Source organism: Phaseolus vulgaris, chromosome 1, assembly GCF_051622355.1.
Source record: "Phaseolus vulgaris cultivar YP4 chromosome 1, ASM5162235v1, whole genome shotgun sequence".
NCBI lineage: Eukaryota > Viridiplantae > Streptophyta > Magnoliopsida > Fabales > Fabaceae > Phaseolus > Phaseolus vulgaris.
In genome coordinates, this window is record NC_143498.1 from 46117853 (window position 1) to 46143806 (window position 25954).

Consider the following 25954-nt stretch of genomic DNA (forward strand, 5'->3'; position numbering starts at 1 on the left):
AAGAATCTCATACGACTAAAAGTCTAAGTTATAAAAACGAAATCTAGGGAAAGACTTGTCTTAAATCCAAGTTAAAAATTCTTATTAGAAGAGATATTGTATTTAATGTTTAATTATGTCCAATACATAAATAATTTTAGAGAGGACGTGTGTGAAAAATAAAAAGTAATTCTTAATTTTCAATTTATTGCTACTAATTAAAATAATTAATAATTATCTGTAAGGCTATCTAAAAATAGCAAATAATTTATTTATAATAATTTAACAAAGCAACTAATGTGATGTGAGTTTCTCTTTTCCTTTTTTTTTATAATAATCATTTATCACTTTAAATAATTGAACTAACCCACTCTGTACCCAGGACTTTAATATTTTGATATTCGTATTAGTTTGAATTCAATGTATTTTATTTGAAAGTAGAACCTAAAATATTAGTGAAAAGATGGTGAACATAAAAAAAATAGATTCATATTGCATTAAAGTAGAAGTGAGATCCAGAGAAAATAGAAAGCTAATAACAGTTGTTGAACAAAGCCACTCATTGTTTTCTGAATTGTTCTCCAAAGAATTGGAAACTACTCACTACACAGAAAGTTTTGGCTTGATATAAAAGGAGAGACCAACTCCATTCAAAATGTGTCTTTGGTGTGACTCAACCACACCCAAATTTGTTCTTTCTACTGGTAAAAGGTCATTTTCTTGTTAGAAGAAAGATCTTCAATACAGTTAAAAAATGACAAATGAGTCAAAGAATTAGAATTGGTGTTATAACTTTATCTAATTTGATTAGATAGTTTAACAAAATTGATATATTATGAAGTTACTGTTTCAACTCCAATGTGAATTCTTACAATTTATAGACTTAACATTCACAATATAAATATAGTGTTATCCAAAATCTTGAATGTGGATAATATTGGTATTTCTGTCTCAAACATTATCATGATTAGAACTGTTAAAAGAAGCAAATATTTGTCAAAAATTTGGAAATTTGACTGCTAAAAAAAAATGAAAACAAAATCCATGCAAGTAAGGACAAAAGAAGAGGATTGAGGCCACTAAAGCGGCATCCGAAGATATTGGTGACCGCGATAGGCGCCTCAAATATTTTGATTTTATAATGTAAGATTGAGAGAGAGTAACGTTTGTCAAAGGTTTCGTAATTTCGTAATTCATTCCAACATCCAGGGGCATTTACGAAATGCCACCCACATAAGCAAGCAAAACATTTCATTTACCTACGATGCTGTGCTTCTAAATCCAAATGTCACCAACATCATCGTCTTCTTTGTTTTTTTACCAATAAACCATAAACTATTTGCCCTTAAAGCCAAAAAGAAGAGGAGAATACAAATTACAAACAGAGAGTGTAAACAACACAGCATAACATAAAACCCATAACCAAAGCAAGGTCTGCCGTTGAACCACTAACAGCAGCAGGCCAGGGGCTTAATCTCTTCTGCAAAAGTTTTGGTCTTGTTGAAGGGTTTTAAGCTTCTGTCGTTTTTTTTTTCTCGGCATTGTCTCTCAGTTGGCATATATATAGGAATATATTATTTATATATAGATACACCCTTTTGCTTTTTCTGCATTTGGAGTTGTCAAACACCTCTTTTTGTGGAAGTTGTGGTGAAGGGGGAGTGGCAAGATCTTTCATTTTGATTGGTGGAGTAGCCGTTGGGTGTATTGGCAGTAGATCCGGTTGCTAGCTGAGTTTTTGATCCGATCTCTCTCAGAAATGGTATTCATTTCTCATTTGTTTGGATATTGTATTGTGGTATTGGTCGAGTCAATTTCAAGTCTTGCGTTTGTTTGCTTTCAGTGACGTGAAGCTGACTTTGTTGAAATGAGATTGTTGTTTTTCCTTCTTTCTTTTATTAATGAAAATGGGGTTCTTCTTTATCTATGTTAATGGACTGATCTGCTATAGCATAGATGGTAGGTTTGGGCGATTCTTTTACTTAGAACCGATTACTTATAGTTTTTATGAACGTGTTCTTTTTGCCAGCTGACATTGTAGGAGTCCAATTCCATGGCGGATATTGTTTTTTATGTTAATTTTGTTCTTTGAAGAAACATGAAGCCACAAGGTCTAAATCTGGGAAGATGATAATTTATTTCAATTTGCTGTTATTTTAACTGGACTTGTAGGATAAAATAATCATATTGTGAATGCTGTCTTCTGATCTTCTGTTCTGAACTAAGTACTGCAAATTTGCTATCATTATATTGTTGCAATGTATCTTTGATTGATTTAGATGATTTTGCATTGATTTAAGTGGTAGGATTGTTTTGAATTTGGTTCAAAATTATAATAAGACATTACTGTTTTTTGTGTTGAGTAAGCTTAATCGAATAGATCTGACCTTACTTTGGCAATGTAGGTGCTTCACTTCAAAGTAGCGTATTTAATGGGTTAATGTGCCTGTCTATGTGATTTAGGAGGCCTAGTTTATTTCCTTTCCTATGCTTGTTACTGTCTGCGTGGTGTAGCTATTGCTTATTAATTCCCATTGGTTGATATTTTCAATTAATAAATTTAATTGGGTGATAGTAGCTTTTGAGTGCTTCCTGGGTTACTAATGTTCCAGTTAATATAAATTATTTCTAATCAGTGTTTCCTACCTTGTTATCTGAAAAGCTTGACTAGTCCATGAATCTTTAGTTTGTTTGTCTTCTATTTCACTTGCGTTGTTTTATATTTTGGTCAATATCGATATTGACTAAAGTAGTAGTTGTGCATATGTTTTCTTCTGATTATGTTGCAACATGCTTTTCATATAGCTGTTAGTTAAGCAACTTTGATTGACCTCCTTCATTAAATTCGTTATTTTCTGCTATTGAAATTGTAGTTAAAATTCCTTAGATGCTATTCCACAATAGAATGTAGTTAAGCTCATGTTTGATTTCAAGTCTACAATTCATGCAAATGAAAAAAATTCATGTCAAATCCTTCAATAATGAAAAAGTTACCCTCTTTTGCTTCTCCTTCAACTTGAATTCTTGCTTGTAGTATGTGCAACTAGACAAGCTATAATACGAAGATGAACTGTGAGGAAGAACTAGAATTTCAGTGGTCTTCTCAAACACATTGTGAAATACTGCTGAATGTTTCTAACAATGGGGTGTTTAGCTACATTTTCAACCACGTGGGTTTAATTTAAACTAAACCCATATTGCATCTTCAGTCTAAGGAAAATTATGGAATGGTTACTTTACATGCTGGTTGAGTCATTCTTGTTTTGACTTTCTGCAGCAAAGTCAGGGGATTGTTTATTTTGAGAAAATGTTTCTTCTTTTACTTTTAATTATAAAATTCCAACTTATTGTTTTCATTTCCTTTTTTTTTTTTTGTTTTCGAAGATTTGTATACTAAATAATAAGAATAACTTTTTTCTGTTTACACTGTTTTTTGTTTTTTAATGCGAAATTTTGGGAGAAGTTGTTTAAACCCGCTCTTTCCTCTGCAAACTTTGGAAACAGGAAGCAAAGTAAAAACTAGGTGACATTTGTAATTAAAATTGAAAATAGAAAAGGAAACTAAACAAAAAAAATTTCTCACAACAGCGAACCCTTACATTTTTGTAATAAACTAGCCAATTATGTTGTATGACTTCTTCTAGTTTGTATGGGTGGACTTATATTTCAATTCTGGGGAATTGAAGACTTTAAAAGATAGAATTTTACTTTTCCTTTTACCCACTGTTTGAGTCTCACTCTAGTTATTTGATTATGTGTAAACTATTATTTGATAGGTACTTAATTCTGTGTAGTTAGTACATTTAAGTAGTGATACTCTTCATATTGTAGGCTGCTACTGCCAATCCTATAGTTGGGTCCCAGATTTGGGTGGAAGATCCTGATGTGGCTTGGATAGATGGTGAGGTCTTGGAGGTTAAAGGAGAAGTAATTAAAGTCCTTTGTTCTTCAGGGAAGACGGTGAGTGTACTCTGTAATATTTGCTAAAATCTAATCCTCAGTAATGCATTTTCATGTTCTTGGAAACTTATCGTTTCTACTTTGAGTGCTTTGATTTCTTTAACATGAATAACTGGTGCAAATCTTTGAGGCATAGTGTAATGAATATATGTGCCTTATTGAACGTTTTAAACTATCCTTGTCTTACAGGATTGCACTTTTATTCTGTATGTTAGATATACATTTTTCTAAATTTGTAATTATCAAATGTTTAAAATGTGTGAAATTTTACCTTGCTTTTGTTTGTCTTGAAATTTGCAGGTTGTTGCTAAAGCTTCCAGTATTTATCATAAAGATACCGAAGTTCCACCAAGTGGAGTGGATGATATGACAAAGCTTGCATACCTGCATGAACCTGGAGTACTGGATAATCTGAGATCAAGATATGATATAAATGAAATTTATGTATGGATTACAGTTTCCAACTCTTCAAAGTTTGTGTCTGTTGCATGAGGCGAATGGTTCCCTTTATTTTGCATTTGTTAGTATCTACATAGTATTGATAAGTGCTGACTAATTTTTTTCTTCCAGACTTACACTGGGAATATACTGATTGCTGTGAACCCTTTCATAAGGCTCCCTCATTTATATGATAGCCATATGATGGCCCAATATAAAGGAGCAGCTTTTGGCGAGCTAAGTCCACATCCCTTTGCTGTTGCAGATGCAGCATATAGGTAGTTTTCATATCTGTCCTGCAGAAGGATCGTGCTAATAGGATAGGAGTCTGACTACACTAATTAATATGTATTTATTTATTTAGGCTTATGATAAATGAGGGAATCAGCCAATCAATATTGGTTAGTGGTGAAAGTGGAGCTGGTAAAACAGAAAGTACCAAGCAACTCATGAGGTATCTTGCTTACATGGGTGGGAGAGCTGCTGCTGAAGGTAGAACTATTGAGCAAAAGGTCCTGGAGGTAAGAGAATTTGACATTTAGGAAGCTGATTTATCTTGTTAACCTTCTTTCTGCATCTAAACTTCTTACAACCTTAAATTCTCTTCATCAACTTAAGCCTTATGTTTTCCCTTCATTGATTTGCAGTCCAATCCTGTTCTAGAAGCCTTTGGCAATGCGAAGACTGTTAGGAACAATAATTCAAGGTGGGAAATAATAGTAAGTTTTCTGCTTATGTAGTTACATCGCAATTATCTTGGTATCGTGTCTTATTTTGTTTTCTCACCTGTGACTTCCGCAGTCGTTTTGGTAAGTTTGTGGAGATTCAATTTGACCAGAAGGGAAGAATTTCAGGGGCTGCTATCAGGACTTATCTGCTTGAAAGATCACGTGTTTGCCAGGTGTCAGATCCAGAGAGGAACTATCATTGTTTTTACATGCTCTGTGCTGCACCTCCAGAGGTTCTGAAGCTATTTTTTCTCAATTAATTTGTTTCTGGATTCAATAATAAATGTAATTAAATTACGATTAGAAAAAACTGTCTGAAAATTGACTTATAGAGGACGTTGATAGAAAATAAGAGCTGATTTCCTTTCCACTCATAATTATTATGTATGCTCTTTTATGTTTTTTTTTTTGTTGTTGTAAGATATGTGTTTGCATTGGCAAAATGCTTTCGAAGTTATTTATAGGTATAAGTTTGTGCTCAACTCTTTTTTGATTTTGCTTACTTCTAATTATCTGGTCCTCTCTTTCTGACAGGATGTTAAAAAATACAAATTAGGAGATCCAAGAATGTTTCATTATCTGAATCAATCAAATTGCTTTGAGTTGGAGGGGCTCGATGAATCTAAGGAATATAGGGATACAAGGAGAGCAATGGATATTGTCGGAATAAGTGCTGAGGAGCAGGTACTTTGTAGAGATTTTATTTATATTTGTTTTCAGTTTCTTAAAGCTTGACATATGATTCAATGCTTCGTTTTTCCTTTTCCCCCATTGCTCTTTAGGATGCAATTTTTAAAGTTGTTGCTGCGATTTTACATCTTGGAAACATCGAATTTACGAAAGGGAAGGAGATAGACTCATCTGTGCCCAAAGATGAAAAATCTTGGTTCCATCTGCAGACTGCTGCTGAACTTTTCATGTGAGAAAGCATTGTGCACTTGCATTGTTTCACGGTTTTGCATTGCATTTCGGCCTTGGCTCATAATTTTATTCAGGTGTGATGCAAAGGCACTTGAAGATTCTCTTTGCAAACGTGTAATTGTTACTCGAGATGAAACAATTACGAAATGGCTGGATCCAGAAGCTGCTGCACTCAGCCGAGATGCCTTGGCTAAGATTGTGTACTCAAGATTGTTTGACTGGTAAGCCTGTGAGCAGATTGCTTAAAAATATATATATTTTTGAACCCTATTACAGTTACCATGTTAATCTCTGTTTCTTTAATTTTCTGTCTTGATTCTGTAGGTTGGTTGATAAAATTAATAATTCTATAGGTCAAGATCCTGAGTCAAAATCCTTAATTGGTGTGCTGGATATTTATGGTTTTGAGAGTTTCAAGACTAACAGGTTTGTAATCGCACACCTTTTGTTATGTAATTAACCTTGGTGAATCTTGATGTTAACACTTGCTCCAAGAAACTTATAGATTGTTTGGGAGTCAATGATGTTCTCCTCCACTAGTTGTCTTATTCTAAGATGCTAGATTGAATTTGTTAGCCATTTAGTCCATCCTTAGTTCATTATTAACTTGGTTTGTACTAGGAATGCTTGTGATAAATCCATTTGTTATTTTGGTTTGTTGTCTACCTTTTTTTTATTGTAAAGATGCTGATTTTGTATGTTATGCCTGGTTCTTATGTGTACTTGCAGTTTTGAACAATTTTGTATTAATTTGACCAATGAAAAGCTCCAGCAACATTTTAATCAGGTTTGTTGTTGAAATTATTTTCTTTATAGTTGAGAGCACCTTTTGCTTGTATATTTGAAACTATTGGAAATCTTACATCAACTAGCGATATGACCAAAACTATAGTATATAAGTGGATACAAACCTTATTTTATAAGCCGGTTTGTGAAGTTGAGTTAGATTTAAACTCCACTTTTTATGATAATATTGGATTGTGCCATCTACTATCAGACGAATCACAAAATCTAGTCCTTGGTATGATTATGTGTTGGAGATCCCACATTGACTAAGGATTTCACTAAATAATAGTATATACGTGGGTGTGAACATTACTTTATAAACTGGTTTTGTGAGGTTGAGTTAGGTTTAAAATTCAATTTTTTAAGAGAAACAAAGAATAATCTCTCTCTTTTAGTTTACTTTCATGTTCTTGTAATGCCCAAATATGTTTTTCTGCAGCATGTTTTCAAAATGGAGCAGGAAGAATACAAAAAAGAGGAAATTGATTGGAGTTACATTGAATTTGTGGACAATCAAGATATTCTGGATCTCATTGAAAAGGTTTCCCATCTAACTCTGCAATCCTTGGCTTGGTCTCTTGTAGGTTGCTTGGTTTTGTCGAAGATATTCGTTCATTTCGGTTAAAAATTATATATTAAATGTCATGGTGAACACGACAGAGATGTAATTGGTAAATTGGCTTATGGACAGATGGTGCGGTGGCACATTTTCATTGGTTGAGACATCTTGAGCTTTTGTCTGGAAAATGCCTTTGATGTTTCTGTTGCTATATTGGTTATTACATTCTAAACAGTAGTTAAACTGAATAACATCAAATGTCAGTCATGTGAGATGTGAACTAGTACTAGCTTAAGTGAAAATAAAGTATCATGACATAGCATAAGTTGCTTGATTTAGTTTTCTTAGCTATATCATTGTTAAGTGATATCAAAATAAAAGGTGTAAACCTCGTGAGTCAATTTGGGTGGATGAAATGTTTTAGTTGGCTGGCATTGCTGATTGAAGTGTCCCTAAACAGTACACTTTTAGAAAATCTAATTATTATTATACATAATGCTGGAAATCTTAACAGCCTTGTGTTCAAACTGTTGCAAACCTAATTAATAGGTTTGTGGAGCATAAGCTAAGTGTTGTGGTTAGAATATTGCATCGGTGGGTGGACATACAAATCAAGGTTATAGAGAAAGAAGCAGTAAATGAGGGGAATCATTTTGAAAATCAGTTGATGTGGAAAGCAGCTGCTTGAAAATTTGCCCTGAAAGCAAAAGAGACATGAAAGGGAGAACGTATTTTGTTTATAGGGGGTTAAATGAATGAAAACATTGAAGTTATGATTTTTCTGTCTTTTCAGAGACTAGGTTGAATTTATGAATGAATTAGAGAAGGCAAATCTGATTACCTTGAAATGATAATTGCTAGTTGAGTGCACCCAAATTGACCCTTGTTTTGCTTCCCCTTAAATAGAAAAAATATCATGTACTTTTTCAATGCATTATTTTTCCATTATTTCTGTTAGCACACTGATATCTTAGTTGTCTTTGTGCAGTTTGCTATTAGTGAATTTATGATTTACAATTAGAAATTTATTTTGAGTCTTGAATTATCTTGTATTCATTTGCAGAAACCTGGTGGCATTATTGCTCTTCTGGATGAAGCTTGGTATATTTTATGCTGATAGCCCACATATTCTATCGATTATTTTACTGAGTCTCTGATAGCTATGTTTTTGTTCTGTGCAGTATGTTTCCTAGATCTACACATGAAACTTTTGCCCAAAAGCTGTATCAGACCTTCACAAACCATAAAAGGTTTAGCAAGCCTAAATTATCACGTAGTGACTTTACAATTTGCCATTATGCTGGAGATGTAAGTTGGTTATTTTGCTATTTTTTCATCCAGATATAATAAGTAAATAAATAAGACACATTTATAGTATAAGCACATGCCGGAATGCTTATGTGATTTAATCTGTCATTTGTAGGTCACTTATCAAACTGATTTTTTCCTCGACAAAAACAAAGATTACGTCGTTGCAGAGCACCAGGCACTTCTTTATGCTTCAAAATGCCCCTTTATATCGGGTTTGTATCCTCCTTCACCTGAGGAATCTTCGAAACAATCAAAGTTCTCCTCCATTGGCTCACGATTTAAGGTTGGTTATTTGAAACCAACTCTTTTGTTTTTCTTGCCTAACCTAAGTGTTTGAGAAAACAATTTAATATGTCTTGCAGCAACAATTGCAATCTTTACTTGAAACTCTCAGTTCCACTGAGCCACACTACATTCGTTGCGTTAAACCCAATAATCTTCTCAAGCCAGCAATTTTTGAGAATAAAAATGTTTTGCTGCAACTACGTTGTGGGGTAAGGCTGCTAGTATTTTATTGTTTTTCTTTTATGATAATATTATATCGCACTGAAATGGAAGTTAAACCTGATATCATGCAAGTTTATACTTATTGATGTAGTTCGTCTGATTGTAGGGAGTTATGGAGGCAATTAGGATAAGTTGTGCTGGATATCCTACAAGAAAAACCTTTGATGAATTTGTGGATCGATTTAGTCTTCTTGCACCTGAAGCATTGGATGGAAGGTATCTGAATCGTGCATCCTTATTAGTCATTATTCTGAAAGTGCTTACCTTTTTTGTATTTTTACTTTTAGTTCTGATGAGGTCACTGCTTGCAAGAGGATTCTAAAGAATGTTGGACTTGAAGGTTGTCAGGTAACTACTATGTGAGAGAATCTTTTATCCTTTGGGAGTCTTTTTCTTTCCACTGGGAGAAGTGGTATCGTTTCCTTTTCTCCCATCCTTGTGTGATTCACTTATACTACCATTATATCGCCAGTAAATTTGGATGGTGTAGTTTAGGTTTAGGAATGATCACAAATGCATGTGTTTATCAAGCATATACAAAAATGAAATGCTATTAATGCTCATCTGTACTCACTGTAATGATATCCACCATTGCATTAGATAATTGCATATTGGTGATACAAGGCTTATATTATCTTTTTCTAATTTAGTGGTTTTGTTTATTGCCACAGATTGGCAAGACAAAGGTGTTTCTTCGAGCTGGTCAGATGGCAGAACTAGATACCCGTAGAAGTGAAATCTTAGGAAGGTCAGCAAACATTATTCAGAGAAAAATTCGTTCATATTTGTCACGCCGAAGTTTCATATTGCTTCGTCTGTCGGCTTTGAGGATTCAAGCTGCATGCAGAGGTATCTGCTCTTTGCTTCTTGAAATATTAACTCACATGTTGCAATTGGGAAGAAATTTTTGTACTTTGTGAAGTCTGATGACTTTCTTTGTACTGACTGCAGGACAACTTGCTCGGCAAGTATACGAGGGAATGCGGCAGGAGGCTTCTAGTTTGGTGATTCAGAGGTGCTTCCGCATGCATATTGCTAGGAGGGCATACAAAGGTTTGTATACTGCTGCTGTCTCTATCCAGACTGGTATGAGGGGAATGGCTGCACGATGTGAGCTCTCCTTTAGAAGGAGGACTAAAGCAGCAATTGTCATTCAGGTATTTTGAACATTTTTACTGTTTCTGTTCATGCATTCTAATGCAAAATCATTGTTACCGAGCTTTTGAATTTTTACTTTGGGTTCAAATAGAATGTTATTTCAACATTGATGATTGTGTATTGTAGAGCCACTGCCAGAAATACTTGGCACAACTTCATTTCACCGAACTAAAGAAAGCAGCAATTACAACACAATGTGCATGGAGAGGAAAAGTTGCTCGGCAAGAGTTGCGAAAGCTCAAGTTGGTATGTACTTACTTATGATTTACTCCTTAATCCTTGGCATCCATGCATGAAAATATGTTTTAAACTTGTGTTGTGACCTGTGAGCTCATAAATATCATCATGATAGTACCCAGGGAATAGTTTTTATGGAAATTGAATTTAGATTTCAGTGAATTCATAGGTGTATTGAGACAATTAGTTTGCGGTATATGCCCTTTAGAATTTGTAGCATAATGTTCTTTAAGTAGCAAGTAATTACTAGGCAGTATTTTTTACTGCTTTTGAGCCACAGTCAAAAGAAAAACATGTTAAGTTTTGATATGTAGAAATTGACTTGTACATGAAAGCTTTGTAATGGTTCCCTCATCACATTCCAAGCTAACCCATAATCATTGTAGTACTGTACAAAACTTCATTATCCTGCACGAAATTTTCACTTCATGTAGCAACATTGTAAAACTACATTAATTATACTCCTCCAGGCAGAGGTTTTTCCTCTTCATGCATTTATCATAGGTACTGCCTATATTTTTACTGCAAGGTTCTCATTTTCACTACTCTATGCCTTCAGCCAATAATATCCCACTTCGCTTTGATCAATTGTATCTATGATATGGATAGCATGTAGTTGACTACCTCATTTATGAAAAATGCATACCTAACCTAATATTCCCATCTCAAACTACTACATGCTTATTTGAATTAAAGCTTCAAAAATACTTTAATTTCAAAAGCAGCAAATATTTCTTTTCCTTTCATGCATTGAAATTCACAAAAGCATTTTGTAACTTTAAACTAAGAATGTATTACCTATAAAACTTTTGCAGAATGCAGTAAAATAGCATGCATATTAGGGATATTGTCTGAATCTGTCTGCCTTTTCATTTCGAGTTTCTAGTTAGCAAATAGGAAATGTATAAAATGTTGACGAGGGAGCTAATCTAAGGATGCATTGGACATATTTTAGGGCTCTATTAATCCTAAATGCCAAAAAGGAATGGAATCCTTATACCAGGAAAAATTTCACAGAAAATGTGGATGTCAGTAAAATCTACATGGTACACCATTATGCTACTAAAAATCTGGATTCAACTTCAGCTTCAGCAGTAGTATTATTTGAATATTCCTCTTAAGCTGTTGATTACTCAATTTCCCCTTCAAACAGTTTTTATTCTCTTGCTTTGACTGCCACTGGCATATACTTCACTTTAAGTAATTGAACAATGTTATCATACTTCACAAAGTCCAAAGTAGATCAACCACTGACCTTTTCTCATCTTTGTCCCTACTCTACTGTATGCTTGCACCTAACTAGATGTATAATCAGATTGCATATCTCAGCAAGCAGTATGGTTGCATATATTGTTTGGGTTTACTTTTTTGTATGAAGAGGTAATATGTTAGGATCAACTATCTGTGATTGTTGGGCCTTAAAAATGCTAGGTCAATTTTATACACTTTTTTTGGCGAGGGGAACTTTTTCAATACTATTACTTCTTCAGATTGAGTTTTCACCACTTTTTGTGTATGATTGAGATTTTTATTTTTATTGCAGTCTGCAAGAGAAACAGGAGCTCTCCAAGCTGCCAAAAGTAAGCTTGAAAAGCAAGTTGAAGACCTTACATTAAGGTTGCAGCTGGAAAAACGTTTGAGGGTAAGATACCATGGATTTTTCTTTACTAACTTCTAATAAAACAAAATGTCGTAGTGCGCTTTTTAGCACCTTAGCAATACTTGTTTTAGAAACTTTTCTTACTGGAGTGAATTTGATTTGTGTAATTAATGAGAAGGAACTTCTTTCTGCACTTTCTGAGAAAGATGTAAGAAATTGATAAACATTATTTAGTTAGTATCTTGGAAAGCTTCTTAAGCCTGCATTATTGCATATAGGTTGACATGGAAGAATCAAAAGCTCAAGAAAATCAAAGATTACAATCTGCTTTGCAAGAGATGCAACTTCAGTTTAAAGAAACTAAGTTACTTCTTGAAAAGGAGAGGGAGGCTACAAAAATAGCAGCAGAGAAAGCTCCCATTATACAGGAGATTCCAGTTGTTGACCATGCTTTGTTGGAGAAGCTCAATAGTGAGAATGAGAAACTCAAGGTAAAGTGGTTATGGCATGGATATCCGTGCTTCATTTCAAGAAAGTATTTGTATATTGATAATATCATCACATTTTGTGGAAGATCTATTGTCATATTGTATTATTAAGATAGTATTTCATGGATTCTGTTACAGAACATGGTGAGTTCACTGGAAAAGAAAATTGATGAAACAGAAAAAAGGTACAAAGAGGCTAACAAAATTGGTGAAGAAAGGTTAAAGCAAGCTTTGGATGCGGAATCAAAAGTAGTCCAGTTGAAGACTGCTATGCAGAGGTTGTATTTGTGATTAAACTTTGTTGATATAAGAGAAATATTTAATTGACATCGTTTGATGTTTTGAACCCGTTTTTGTCTCCTGAGTTGTAAAGGTTATCATTCATACTCTATTTGCTGTAACAAGATGTCTGTCATCATGACCATTTTTTAATATTTATAGGCTTGAAGAGAAATTCATAGACATGGAATCTGCAAACCATATTCTTCAGAAACAATCACTACTAAACTCATCTGTGAAAACAATAGCAGAGCACTTGTCTTCCCCAGTGGACGAGGTAATTTATTGTTGCTAAGGTATACAAGTTCTCATGCTCTCCATGTAAATATACATCTACTGAAATGCTGACATTTTTTTATGCAGAAATTAGAAAATGGTCACCATGTGGCAGAAGAGCAGAAAGCTGTTGTAAGTATTCTTTACTACTACTGTTTTTGTGTGCCTTCTGTAACACTTGACTGTGTCCAATGGATAAATTGACTGACCTTTGCAGGATACATATGTCACGCCTGTGAAACAATTTGGTACAGAATCTGACTTCAAACTGAGGAGATCTTACATTGAACGACAACATGTATGTACTTAAAATTAGGAATTTAATTCTGTTTGTTGTCATGGTACTTCATGCAAAACATATCATTCTCAATGTAAACTCTTGTTTACTGTAGGAGAATGTTGATTCGCTTGTTAACTGTGTTATGAAAAATATTGGCTTCAATCATGGAAAACCCATTGCTGCATTCACCATTTACAAATGTCTTCTCCACTGGAAATCATTTGAAGCTGAAAGAACCAGTGTATTTGATCGTCTGATTCAAATGATTGGTTCTGAAATTGAGGTAGTGTAATTACATTATTCTAAATTATATTTTATGGCACATGATAAGATAATATTAGGAGAAAAGCCTAGTTGAAAATTTTGAGCATAGTACAGGAGGATTTAATTATGTTAAAGATAATATGATTTATCCCATGTATTTTCACAATTTAAATTGTATATCATGTTAAAAATGTAAAAACTTACTTTTCTGCCTTTTTTTTAAGCATTTGTAAGTTTGATATAATTTTTTGGGGTGCAATGGGAGTATGATTAAAAATTGAGTGTATTTTTTGCTGTTTGTTTTGGGGAAGGGGGAATTTAAAAGAAATTCATTACTGCTGAGAAGATGATTACAAAGAGTTTGGAGGATAGCAGATTCTCTTTCAAAAGGAAAACAAGCTGTAGAACAAAGAAAACCTAGATGAAGCAAAGCTACTCAACATATCTGTTAAAGAAACCCCTAAAAAATATTTGTTTTACACCAATTAGAAGCCAAATCTGCTTGTTCAAAAAATTGCTGAAACATGTTAGACTTAAATTCCTTCGAAATGTGCCGTAGACTATGCATTACCACAAATGGACGATTCTTTCTTTCTTTCTTCCATAACCAATAAAACTAACTAGTTAATAAGAAACTCGTAGAAATTAGACTTTAAGTCTATTGGAGATCCCACATCGACTAGAGATAATTTACAATATATATAAGTAGGAACAATTCTCATCTTACAAGTCAGTTTTGTGAGAATGACTTGAGCTTAAAGTCCAATTTTTAATTTGGTATCAAAGCCTACCCTAGCGAGGACCTATGGTAGATTTGCATTTACTTATATATTATAATTTTTTAGTATTTCAAGTGTAAGAATAAAGGGAGGTTACACGATGATAAGTACAACAAACCTCTTAAGATAAATTTGATACTATCATAGTAAATGAATTTTAAATTTAACTCAACATCACAAAATCAACATGTAAGGTAAAGTTTGGACCCACTAATATAATTTCAGACATATATCTAATTTATGTGTAAGATAGAAACTGGTCACTTTCAGTGGTTATTTTAATAATATATGTTTTCTTAATGCTTTAAATTAGAGTAGGTTTTGTTAGAAATGTAGGTTTGAAGATCTAGAACTTCTAAAGATGTTAAAATCTGCAGCAAGCCTAGATAATCCAAAAATTAAAAACTTCAATCCAGGGAAAGCAAGTGCATCCTAGTGAGAAAAATCATACTTATACCAAAAAGATTTTGTTTTGTCATCAACTCCTCATCCTGCTAAGGGTGTTTCATGGATTAATGCAGCCTACGGAAAACTGAATTGTACATCATAACTACGCAGATTATTTTAATGTGGTCTATTACAAAAATTACTGAATATGCAGTCTAGTGGAATGTAATGTTCATTATCAGTTAATAACTATTGTATTGGAGGAGGGGATGTCTCGTTTTTTAGTTTAATTCTTTTTCCAGGATATTCTTACTGTGAAATTATTGGTGTAAGAAGTAGCATGTAAGCAGGCTTGAATGCTTCTTTGGCAGTTTCATAGTTTATTGTTGTGGTTATTCTTCCCTCCATTTCTTTGTAGAGTTTATGTTTTTATGAACCTGTTTGTATTATTCATTGAGCGATGAATTATTTTGTGGGTACTGTAATGTTAAATGTTTTTGAATCTAATTTTTTGTGATATTCAATATTAATTATGTTTTTGTGATAACTAACGAAAGTGTTAGTGCACTCTTCAAAAGTAAATAAATATTTGACTTTCTTCTTCCTTGCTCTCTCTTTTACGTTACAGAGTCAAGATGGCAATGATCATATGGCTTATTGGCTGTCGAATACATCTGCGTTATTGTTTTTACTTGAACAAAGTCTTAAATCTGGGAGTTCAACAAATTCTACCCCAGTTAGAAAACCACCTAATCCAACATCCCTCTTTGGAAGAATGACTATGGTAATGGATATTTCTTAAATTGTATGCAAACTGATTTTCATCTAGCACTTGAACAATTACAATGATTAATTCAAGGGTATAAATTGCAGAGTTTTCTTTCATCCCCCTCTTCTGCCAACCTTGCTGCCCCTCCATCCGATGTTGTGCGCAAGGTAGAAGCTAAGTACCCCGCCTTGCTTTTCAAGCAGCAGCTCACAGCCTATTTGGAGAAAATATATGGCATCATTCGGGATAATTTGAAGAAGGATTTAACTGCAGTTCTTGCACTATGCATCCAGGTGTGTTGAAATCAATTTATCAATTGTTACAACTCAAGTTTCCTGGACAAAGTATAATACAATGTCTTGTTCATGTAGTTATAATTATTTACCAGATATTTTCTATAAATTCCCAATGATTCTGAGCCTAATATTATTTTTGTTGTATATTTTTTCATTCTATATGTTCTTTATGCAAATCTCATGTTGATATGTAGGCACCAAGAACATCAAAGGGAGGGTTACGTTCTGGTCGATCCTTAGCTAAAGATTCCCCAATGGTTCACTGGCAGAGTACTATTGAATCCCTAAATTCCCTCCTCTGTACATTAAAAGAGAACTTTGTAAGAAGATAAAACTCTATTAACTTCTGATTACTGAGCAATTACCTCTGTTAGCCACGTCCATTCCATTTCTCAAAATTGCTAAAGTGTGGTATATTTTTTTTCTATTTCAGGTGCCACCAGTTCTTATTCAAAAGATCTTCAGTCAGACATTCTCATATATTAATGTGCAACTTTTCAATAGGTAAGTAGTTTTTGCATACATGCATAACATTTTCTTTTTGCATCATAATTTTTTTTTCCTTAAAATGTGGGAAGGCTAACACCTTTTTTCTCAAATGATTACAGTCTTCTTCTTCGACGCGATTGTTGCACATTCAGCAATGGGGAATATGTGAAAGCTGGATTAGCTGAATTAGAGCTTTGGTGCTGCCAAGCAAAGGAAGAGGTAAATTGTTTTTGCTTTAACTGTAATGCGTTTATCTCAAGTTATGGTATTATATTACTTGGCTTTACTGACATATGGTGATGATGACTTGTTGTTGTTATGCACTTCTACGTCCTTTTGAATTGTTGTACGCATTTTAATAAAAGCTCCAACTAATTGCCTCGATCACAAACTTGCAGTATGCAGGGTCATCATGGGATGAACTCAAGCACATAAGACAGGCTGTTGGATTCTTGGTAAGTGTGTCTCATTTGATAATTTAGAACCTTTTCATGGTTTTAATGTGCTCATATTTTGCTGGGGCTTCACTATTTAATGGTGAATGATGATTTTGTGTTGCATTTTCTTTTGTTTTTACCTTATCAAAAAAATCTGGAAGTTTCATGAAATGAGTAGTTTTGGTGACAGGATAAATCTAGCAAATATAAAGGACAGAAGACAGATCTGCTTTAACTTTTAGATCAAGATTATCTTTAAATGCTTTTTCATGTTTGAAGTAACTACTATCATTGTAAAATATACTATATTGGTCACGGAAAGAAAATTATGCCCCAACAAATCCCTAGGAGACTTAGTCAGATTTAAATTTAACTAAAACAAAACAGGATGAAGGATAGGCACGAGACAGCTGTTGGAAATACATGGATTATTCATCAAATCCTTATGCATCTATGCAATATGCTTTATTTCATGAGAACAGTACCATATTATATACAAGACCAAGAGAATCAATCCTGTGAATTTAGGAATTAGAATCATTTTAGAGACAGAAATAATAGAAATAGAGCAGTTCTAGTTACATAAATGGAAAATATTTCCCTTATTATACCATATATCTCAACAATATTTCTCACAATAGCTGCACACTAGCTAAATTTTTCTAAGATCTAAGCTTGTTACAATTAAAGCTATTTTTTAATAGAAAACAAACAAGCCCTAAACACAGAGGTTGGGGCAAGAACAATTCAGAAACTGAGCACAACCACCAAACACCTAAGGGACACAACAAACCAAGTAACCTCTAAACAAGACGAGGAGCATAGCAAATTAAGCACAATAGCCAAACAAGATGGGTGTAACAGACCAAGCGTAGTTGCAAAACAAGTAGAAGAGTTTTGAAAATCAAGTGCAGCCACCAAACTAGCCACCAAGCTATAAGAGGGGGCCAGCAATCTAAGTTCAAGTACCAAAGAAGAAGAGGAGCAGAACAAACCAAGTGCAGCCTCCAAACAACAGCAAAATAAAAACCAAGAGCACGGCCAAAAATCCATTGGACGCAGCAGGTTGTTGAGAGAAATAGATATGAAAACTTGTTGGAGGATACACCCAGATCAACAATATTTCCATGATCATACCAAATTTCTTAACAATATTTCCCTAAATATCTTCAGGGAAACCTTTTTGGAAACTCTAACGTACTTGTTTATAACCGTGCACATCATGTGTGTTAACTTCAAGAGATAAACATTAGACCTTGTAACAGGCCTTGGAATAAATATGTTGAATAAGACAAGAAGATGTATTTTATTTTCTTTTCTTCATGAATATTTCTTTTATATGAAGTGATTAAGATCAAAACTGTCTTAATTGTTCCCATCTTGTTTAATTGTTGTCTATGTTTATATATACAGGTTATTCATCAGAAGTACAGGATTTCCTACGATGAAATCATCAACGATTTATGTCCTGTAAGTCTTTATCTATCTCAAACTTCCATGTGAGTGAGTGAGGCCTGTATCTCTCATCAACATAATGGTCTATGGAGTTTTTTTTTTATAAAATATTTAGAGATGCAAGCCACCTGGGTAGCAGGGTGGTGATGGGGGTAATCGCACCTGAATCTTAAAGCTTGCCCTAGAGCCAAATTGAGCTTTTGACTATGGATTCACTTGTCTGTTTCTTCTGCTAGTAGCTGTTGAACATGGTTGCCCAGGTTGTTAGTTTGTTTAACCTGGGGAGTGAATGAGGTTACTTCTGGGACTGAAATTCAGATGTATGTTTGCATTTAGTTGCTATAAGAGGTGGATTAAAGGAGACTAGGGATATTGATATGTGTATGGTCGCAAAAGCTTGCTTTTCTTTTGCTGATTAATTCTCAATGTCTTTTATAGTGTATATGTTTCTTTTGATGCATTTTCCTTCATTTTTCACCCCCTTATCTTCTGCTTCTCCAGGTCTTGAGTGTCCAACAGCTATACAGAATATGTACACTTTACTGGGATGGTAACTACAATACTCGAAGTGTATCTCCAGATGTAAGTTTGTGTGTATATTTACCAATATCAGCAAAAGTCATTGCTGAAGTTGTACATGCTTGACTAATGCGCTCAAATCTTCCTCCAGGTACTTTCAAGCATGAGGATGCTAATGGCTGAGGACTCCAATAATGCTCAGAGTGATTCTTTCTTGTTGGATGACAGTTCTAGGTAAGGGCTCTTTTAATAACATTAACTTTTGCCATTAGAACATAGAACTATGTAGTGGGGAAATATGATCTTTTGATTTTATTGGATAATTTTCTCAACAAGTACAAGAAAAGAAAATAAGAAGGTAAAATAAATTAAGAAACTTTTATTCACAAGGTATAACTTTCGCGTTTCATATTTATGGAAGCTCACTTCTTTAACTTCTACAAAAGTTGTATTGCATAAGCTGATTTTAATTTTAACAAGAGGGAAGAAGTTTGATTCACTTCATCTTACTTTTCCCTCCTGAAGTAGTACTTGAGGATAAATTTATTCAAATAGGGCCCTTAGTTTATTTGTAGTGTAACACATGCCAAAAGTAGGTGATATTCAATTTGTGATCTTTTGATACTTGGTCAATTATTATTGCAATTCTTTGATGTCAATCTTCTGGGTTTGTACTTGACTAATTAGAACAAACGTTTTTTGCTTCTTTACAGCATCCCTTTCTCAGTGGATGATCTTTCTACATCAATGCAAGAGAAGGATTTCTCAGACATGAAACCAGCGGATGATCTTCTTGAAAATCCAGCCTTCCAATTTTTGAATGAGTAGGCCTAGAAAACTTGGTATACTTCTAAATTTGTCTTCTCAAGCCTGACAACAAAATCAGTTGTTGGTCCTTGCCATTGTTGGTTGTAAATGCCTTTCATTTATTCTCTCTACACCAGAAAAAGAAAAAGAAAAACTTTACACCCTTTTGGCCATATCCCTGCATTCTGTAAAGTTATTTTTTTATTCTTTTGTTAGCATTCAATTGTAAAATGTTAATTGTTAATAGGGGCAAGGGATATTTTTAGCATCAGTGAGCTTGCCTTGTATTTTCCTTTTTTTCCCTCTTTTCTTGTCCTTCTGATCAATTGAAGCACTTGTACTTTTTTGTTTTGTGGGGCCAAGCTCACTATAATTTTTGACTTTTTTATATGGAAACACTTGCATAGTAATGAATCCTATGATCTGAACTCTAGTTATTATTTTCCTAGCATCGAAGTGTCACGTTACTAGTAACTTCTGGAGGTGACATTTACTACGTCATCGTTAACTGAGATCTATTATATTTCATGTTGATGAAAACTTGCCTAACTGTCCTATAGCTGTTATTGAAGAGTACTTCAAACTGTACTTGTGCTTTATTCAAGTTATTTCTTTTTAAAGCTTTTGGTGTGTTTTGTTATTCATATATCTATATGGATATTTTTGTCCATCTTACGTTAAAATCAACTATTTGGGATTGTCCTTCCGTTATTTTATTTGTCTTATAACCACTGTTTCATCCTGTATGGAACCTTTGGGATTACAAATTTGACACCAGTTAGGGTTTTCGTACCTTAACTAACTAACGTTGGTCAAATCATGACTTAAAAAAGTCAAATTTGATTTGGAAGTAAAAATGAACAAGTGGGGTTTAGATAATTGATTTAAAAGATCCACCAATGTTATACCTTAAATTGAAAGGGTTAAATATGTTTTTTTATTTTTTCATGAAATTAATTTTTTTTCTAAATTTTAAATTTTCTAATAAAAAAATTATTTGAATTGGATTGTTAGTTTTTTTTATGATATAAATTTTTAGTGTGAATTATAATGTTAAAATATTTTATAGTGATTTGACATAAATATTATAATATTATAATACTGTTGAAAAATCGTTTATTATTTAAAAAAACATTGGACTCATTCTAGTCATTTCCTTATTATAAATATCTAATAGATTGAAGTTTTAAATAGAGACTAAAATCAATTTCATGTAAAAGACACGAATATATTTAACTTGATTAATATTTTTTGGTTAAACAAAAAATAGAATAAGTTCATTCCTAACTTGAGTGTAGCTAAAAAATAACTCAATTTTAGGCTTAAAGATGCAGGCTTATGTACATTATTTTTAAGAGTTCAATTTTCATGTATACTGTTAACGTAAAAGTGTAAAATTTCTCCAGTTTGAGGCATGCATTATTTTTCACTATTCCAAGAGTCAAGTACGCTAGAACTTGTGAACCATGCAAACAAAATTATGCAAAATTTGAGAATGGAGTTTGAATTTTTTGAATAAAATTATGGTCCGATATTTTGAATTTGCACAGTTGAAACGAAAAGGTGGAGTGTGTTGGTTTGCTTACGCGTTGTTTGTTCGTAGGAAGTCCAAACCCTGATTTTTGCCCTATTAGGGAGTCAACACAAGATTAATGAAAGGAACCCATTTGTTGTCGTAGAACATGTTTGCTACAATAATTTAATGTTTTTGAAAAAAATAATTATGCAAAGTCTTTGGATTGAAACTTTTTTCGGCCAACCCATTTGGAATTCACATGGCTCTGGCCCCAAAAGTTTCCACCTATAGTGCAGGCACAAGGGTTGCAACCCTAGTAGCTCTGCCCCAACAAAGCCTTTGGGACCACTCTTCAATTGGACCACCCTATGGCTACATTTCATTAATTTTTCTAATTGCATAAACCAATGGTCACAATGATGGGGATTAAGATTAAGACATTGGATTTTTTTGATTTGGATAAGCTTTTGTGAAGGAAAAATTGACAAGAGTTGGGTTTGTTCTAGGTTAATTTTCTGGACCACCATTTTTGTTCCACGAGGTTCCCCTGAAATGCTACCCAACATTTTGGTCCCTTCCAATGCTTTCAAGGTCCTCCCCCTATTCTACCTATAACTTCAAAATCTCTCACTATCCTACAACCTCTACTTCTTCAAACCCCTTCTACATTCATCCTTCACATTATCATCAATTCATTCGATGCGTTGTTGTTTAAATTGCAGACTGATACTTACTATAATTACTCTCAATGGGTTGATAGTGTAGAAACTCAAATTGAATCAATTTCACATATAGAAGGACATATTTCAATCATTTCCATACTACAACTTGATGGTTAAAAGTTTGGATTAGAGACGAAAACCAATTTTGTATAACAGTTGTGTTGGAGATCTCATTGTATATAAGTGAGTACAAACCTCACCCCATGTGCCGGTTTTATGGGGTTGAGTTAGGCTTAAAATTCACCTCTTAATATGGTATCAGAATCATTTTGAGTCTATCCTAACGAGTGTTTGTTGGGTGTATCAAGCCTCCCACTATCGAGTCGTTATCGAACCACCCATAATATGTTATCCCACGCACGAGCTGGTACTCTCAACGTGAGGGGTGTGTGTTGGAGATCCCACATCAACTAGAGATGAGGAAAATTCATTGTATATAAGTGAGTGCAAACCTCATCTCATGAGCCGGTTTTATGAGATTGAGTTACACTTAAGTTGAGAAAAAAAACATATTTAACCCTTAATATAAATATAAATACTTATATTATAATAATTATACACATAAGAAATACAAATATACATACGAGAGAACGTCCACTTTTGATATAAAAAAAATTTAGTTCTACACTAGCTAATAGTGCAATATAATTTACATTCTCATTTAATCATAAAATTATGATGGAGTTAAATTTGTTGACGTTTATGATAAATATTTTTAAAATTACGACAACATGTGCAATTTTCTAAAGATATTATGGGATTAGAATGTTCCTATTAAAAATTTAGACAGAAAATGATTACGGGAAACAAATGTCGACAAGTCTTAAATACTATCCATTCATCCAATGAAGTTGAACAAACCATAATTATCTGTAATAATTTGTTGTCATTGAATTAGAGAAATGGGAAAATTACATGGGCCAATGGAAAAAGATTAGACATTACATCTATCAAAAAAGTTTTCATATTGGTCGACATGCTATCGACAATTTATCATTCATAAACGATGAAATTTCTCGACTTGGACCATCATAGATGTTCAACCTTAATTTGACGAGGATAAACAGTTTTGTAAGCATTAAAGCAAATCGCAGAAATTAATGATAAGGAAGAATAAACACAGGTTATGAAAATGACACCGATTGTAACATTATATATGTTTTTCTAAACTTATATTATTATTTGTTCAATTAAAATGTAAAAATTCTAACAAATAAAAATCGACTACATAAACACGTGTCATAAAGCTTTTAAAAGTATCAAAATTGAATCTTCAATGTTAACGTGTATAGATTCTCAACAATCAAATAGTACATTATTGCAATAAAAAATTAAAAAATGAGTTTAGACAAATTTTACTGGTAAATATTAGGTTTGATAATGACTCAGCGATTAGTTTTAATTAAGAAGCTAATTTTGATTCATTTATCAACGCAAACTAGACAGAAAACACTCTAAATGTAAAAAAACCTTTAATTAAATATCATTTTAGAAAACTATTTTTGTCAGCATGTTCTAATTAGTTCACATCTATATAAGTGGAAAAAAAATCAAATGCATTTGTAAGTTAAAATTAATTTAATTTATGCAATTTAACATCTGTAACTTTTATTAATTTCTCCATGAATTAACAATGTATTTAGGAAAAAAAAAATATTTCACCTCTACAATGCATTATATTTTTCCCAATCATTAAAATTGGAAATTTGACATCAACTAAAGATAAAAACATTTTATTATAAAAGTGAGTATTAGTAGGAAATAGACTTTAAACTTAACTCAACCTTATAAATCTAACTTATGAGGGGAGGTTCGTACCTCTCTATATACTATGAAATGATCTAATCTCTAGTCAATGTGGGATCTCTGGTGTAAATCTGGATCCTATAAATCAATTTTATAAAATTTAAAATTATTTTTTTAAAAAAAATCAATTTATTTTGATAGTGGATTAAAAATAAGAGCTACTGTAGTAGCTGTTTAGCAGATAACAATGAAACCCTAAAATTCTGGTATGATGAAAGTGGAATATGATTAAGTAGGTAGGTATAGTATGGTATTAATAGTTATGTGCTTAGGGTTTGTGAAAATGATGGCACCATAATCTATAATGAACTAGGTAGAGAGAAAAAGCAATCACTGTCATGAAATTCCTTGTCACAATAATAAGAGAAGCAATCCTTTTGATCACTTAGCTTTTGTCTTATTCGTGATATTAATTAATATGGTGATGGGAAAGTCCAACTTGGTCATTTTCGATCTCCACATGCCACCAAAAATGCCTCTCCAGCTACGACTTTCCAGAATACATTTATGAAAGATATATCCCTATCTATATAAGCACACACACACATCTTATTCTGCATTCACACAATTTGTGGCTCAGCGTTCAAAACAAAATCACAAAGTGAATGTGTTCCCATTTTTTTAGTGTCAGGATTTGACTTGGAATGCCTCAAGAGTTCTCCATCTGGGGGGCCATCGTGCTTTCTCATCCACTTTCATGAACTGGTAAACTTTTTTATCAGATACAGTGATGAATCACTTTTTATAATATTCACTTAATTAAGAAACAAAGACTGTGAAAGGTGCATGACATGGTATCACAGATCAGTTACTTTCTCCATGATTTTCAATTACGTGTATTCAAATTAGTTATGATTAGAAGGAAACTGAATTTCTTCAACTAAAGTTAACAAAAAGGTAAAGACACATGCATAAAGAGGTATTTTTAAAACTATTTACGTAATTAAGACTGTTATAACGTGGAATTGAGAATTTTGGAGTTTATAAAATCAATCTTCAGGTAAGGTTTTGTTATAAACAGTATATATGAAAGTATATTTCAATGCAACATTAAGTATGTATTCTTTATTGTTGATAAAAAAAATATTGGTTTAATTATAACAATATTGTGCTATATATTTTTTCTATTTAAGGTGCATGTATTTGAATGAAAATCAAGTCGAAGCAATTTCATGTCTAAATATTTAATTAATTATTAATTTAGTTAAGTTTGAAGTTCCTGATATATTTTTGAAATTTTTTATTCGAGTCTTTAATTAAAAAAATTAGTTTTGTATAAATAATATTCATTTATTTTTATTAATATTGATTATTTATATTTGTTTCTGTGAAAAATGAATATTAATATTAATGACAATAATAAAGATAAATATCTCAATGATAGTGCAAATATTCATGTAAGTATTAAGAATAAAAAAAAAATCTCTAATGTGATGAGAAGACATTGTTAGTACTATATTTAATAATACAATTGAAGTAAAGAACATGTTATCTATTAACCAAACTAAATTTGGTGTGTCGTGAGGCATTCAAGATCTTTTATGATCTAAAAAAATAGTTGAAATTTTTAATGAAATCTCATTAAAAAATTAAGAGATTCTTCATTCCAAAGATTTATTACACAATTGAACATAAAAAAGTATCGAGAATGAATATATTACAATGAAAATGTGCAAGGTGATATTTCTGGATCAATACACCTCTTATGCCATTTATATATTTTATGATTTTAATTGATGCACAAACTAAATAGTAACTTGCTTGTTTGTTGTTAACTCCCAATCAATTTCCCATATGACTATTAACATTAATGTTATTATTATTAATATTAATAATACCACTATTATTAACAATACATTATTAGAAGAAATTAAACCAAACTTTATTAATATTATGTTATTAGAGGAAATCAAATCCATGTCTTATGAATATACATAAAACTAATAACTATTATTAATATTATGATTAATATTATTATTCTAATTATGATTATGACTATGACATGATTATTAATTTTAGTAATAATATTAATATTAATAAAAATAATTTTAATAAGATTAATATCAATATTATTATTAACCATAATAATAATGATATTAATAATAATAATATTAACAAAAGTTATGAAACGTATCTATGATTGATATTTCACTATCGAAACATCTTGAGAGTGAGAGACAAGAAAGACTGTGATAAAGAGT

General features: G+C 32.6%; 1 protein-coding gene across 1 annotated transcript; it reads left to right on the plus strand.

Annotated features, from left to right (window-relative positions):
* The first annotated feature begins 1240 nt into the window (after positions 1-1240).
* On the plus strand, positions 1241-20160 carry LOC137814356 (myosin-6). The gene is made up of 39 exons (XM_068617050.2): positions 1241-1741; positions 3811-3939; positions 4240-4383; positions 4510-4655; positions 4742-4898; positions 5025-5083; positions 5179-5338; positions 5640-5789; positions 5888-6024; positions 6101-6247; positions 6351-6452; positions 6756-6813; positions 7252-7353; positions 8435-8472; positions 8553-8679; positions 8795-8965; positions 9045-9176; positions 9296-9405; positions 9477-9537; positions 9861-10038; positions 10141-10346; positions 10474-10593; positions 12128-12226; positions 12463-12675; positions 12811-12950; positions 13114-13228; positions 13315-13359; positions 13445-13525; positions 13620-13790; positions 15566-15721; positions 15811-15999; positions 16197-16322; positions 16436-16506; positions 16611-16710; positions 16890-16946; positions 18342-18398; positions 18885-18965; positions 19054-19136; positions 19616-20160. The coding sequence occupies exons 1-39, from the start codon at positions 1739-1741 to the stop codon at positions 19728-19730; spliced, it is 4536 nt and encodes a 1511-aa protein (XP_068473151.1). The 5' UTR covers positions 1241-1738; the 3' UTR covers positions 19731-20160.
* Positions 20161-25954: the final 5794 nt, after the last annotated feature.

Excerpts from the sequence above, each read along its gene's own strand:
- LOC137814356 (XM_068617050.2), top strand. Across the intron at positions 6,025-6,100 it reads ACTGCTGCTGAACTTTTCAT|GTGTGATGCAAAGGCACTTG; the intron begins GTGAGAAAGCAT and ends AATTTTATTCAG. Across the intron at positions 10,039-10,140 it reads GATTCAAGCTGCATGCAGAG|GACAACTTGCTCGGCAAGTA; the intron begins GTATCTGCTCTT and ends TACTGACTGCAG.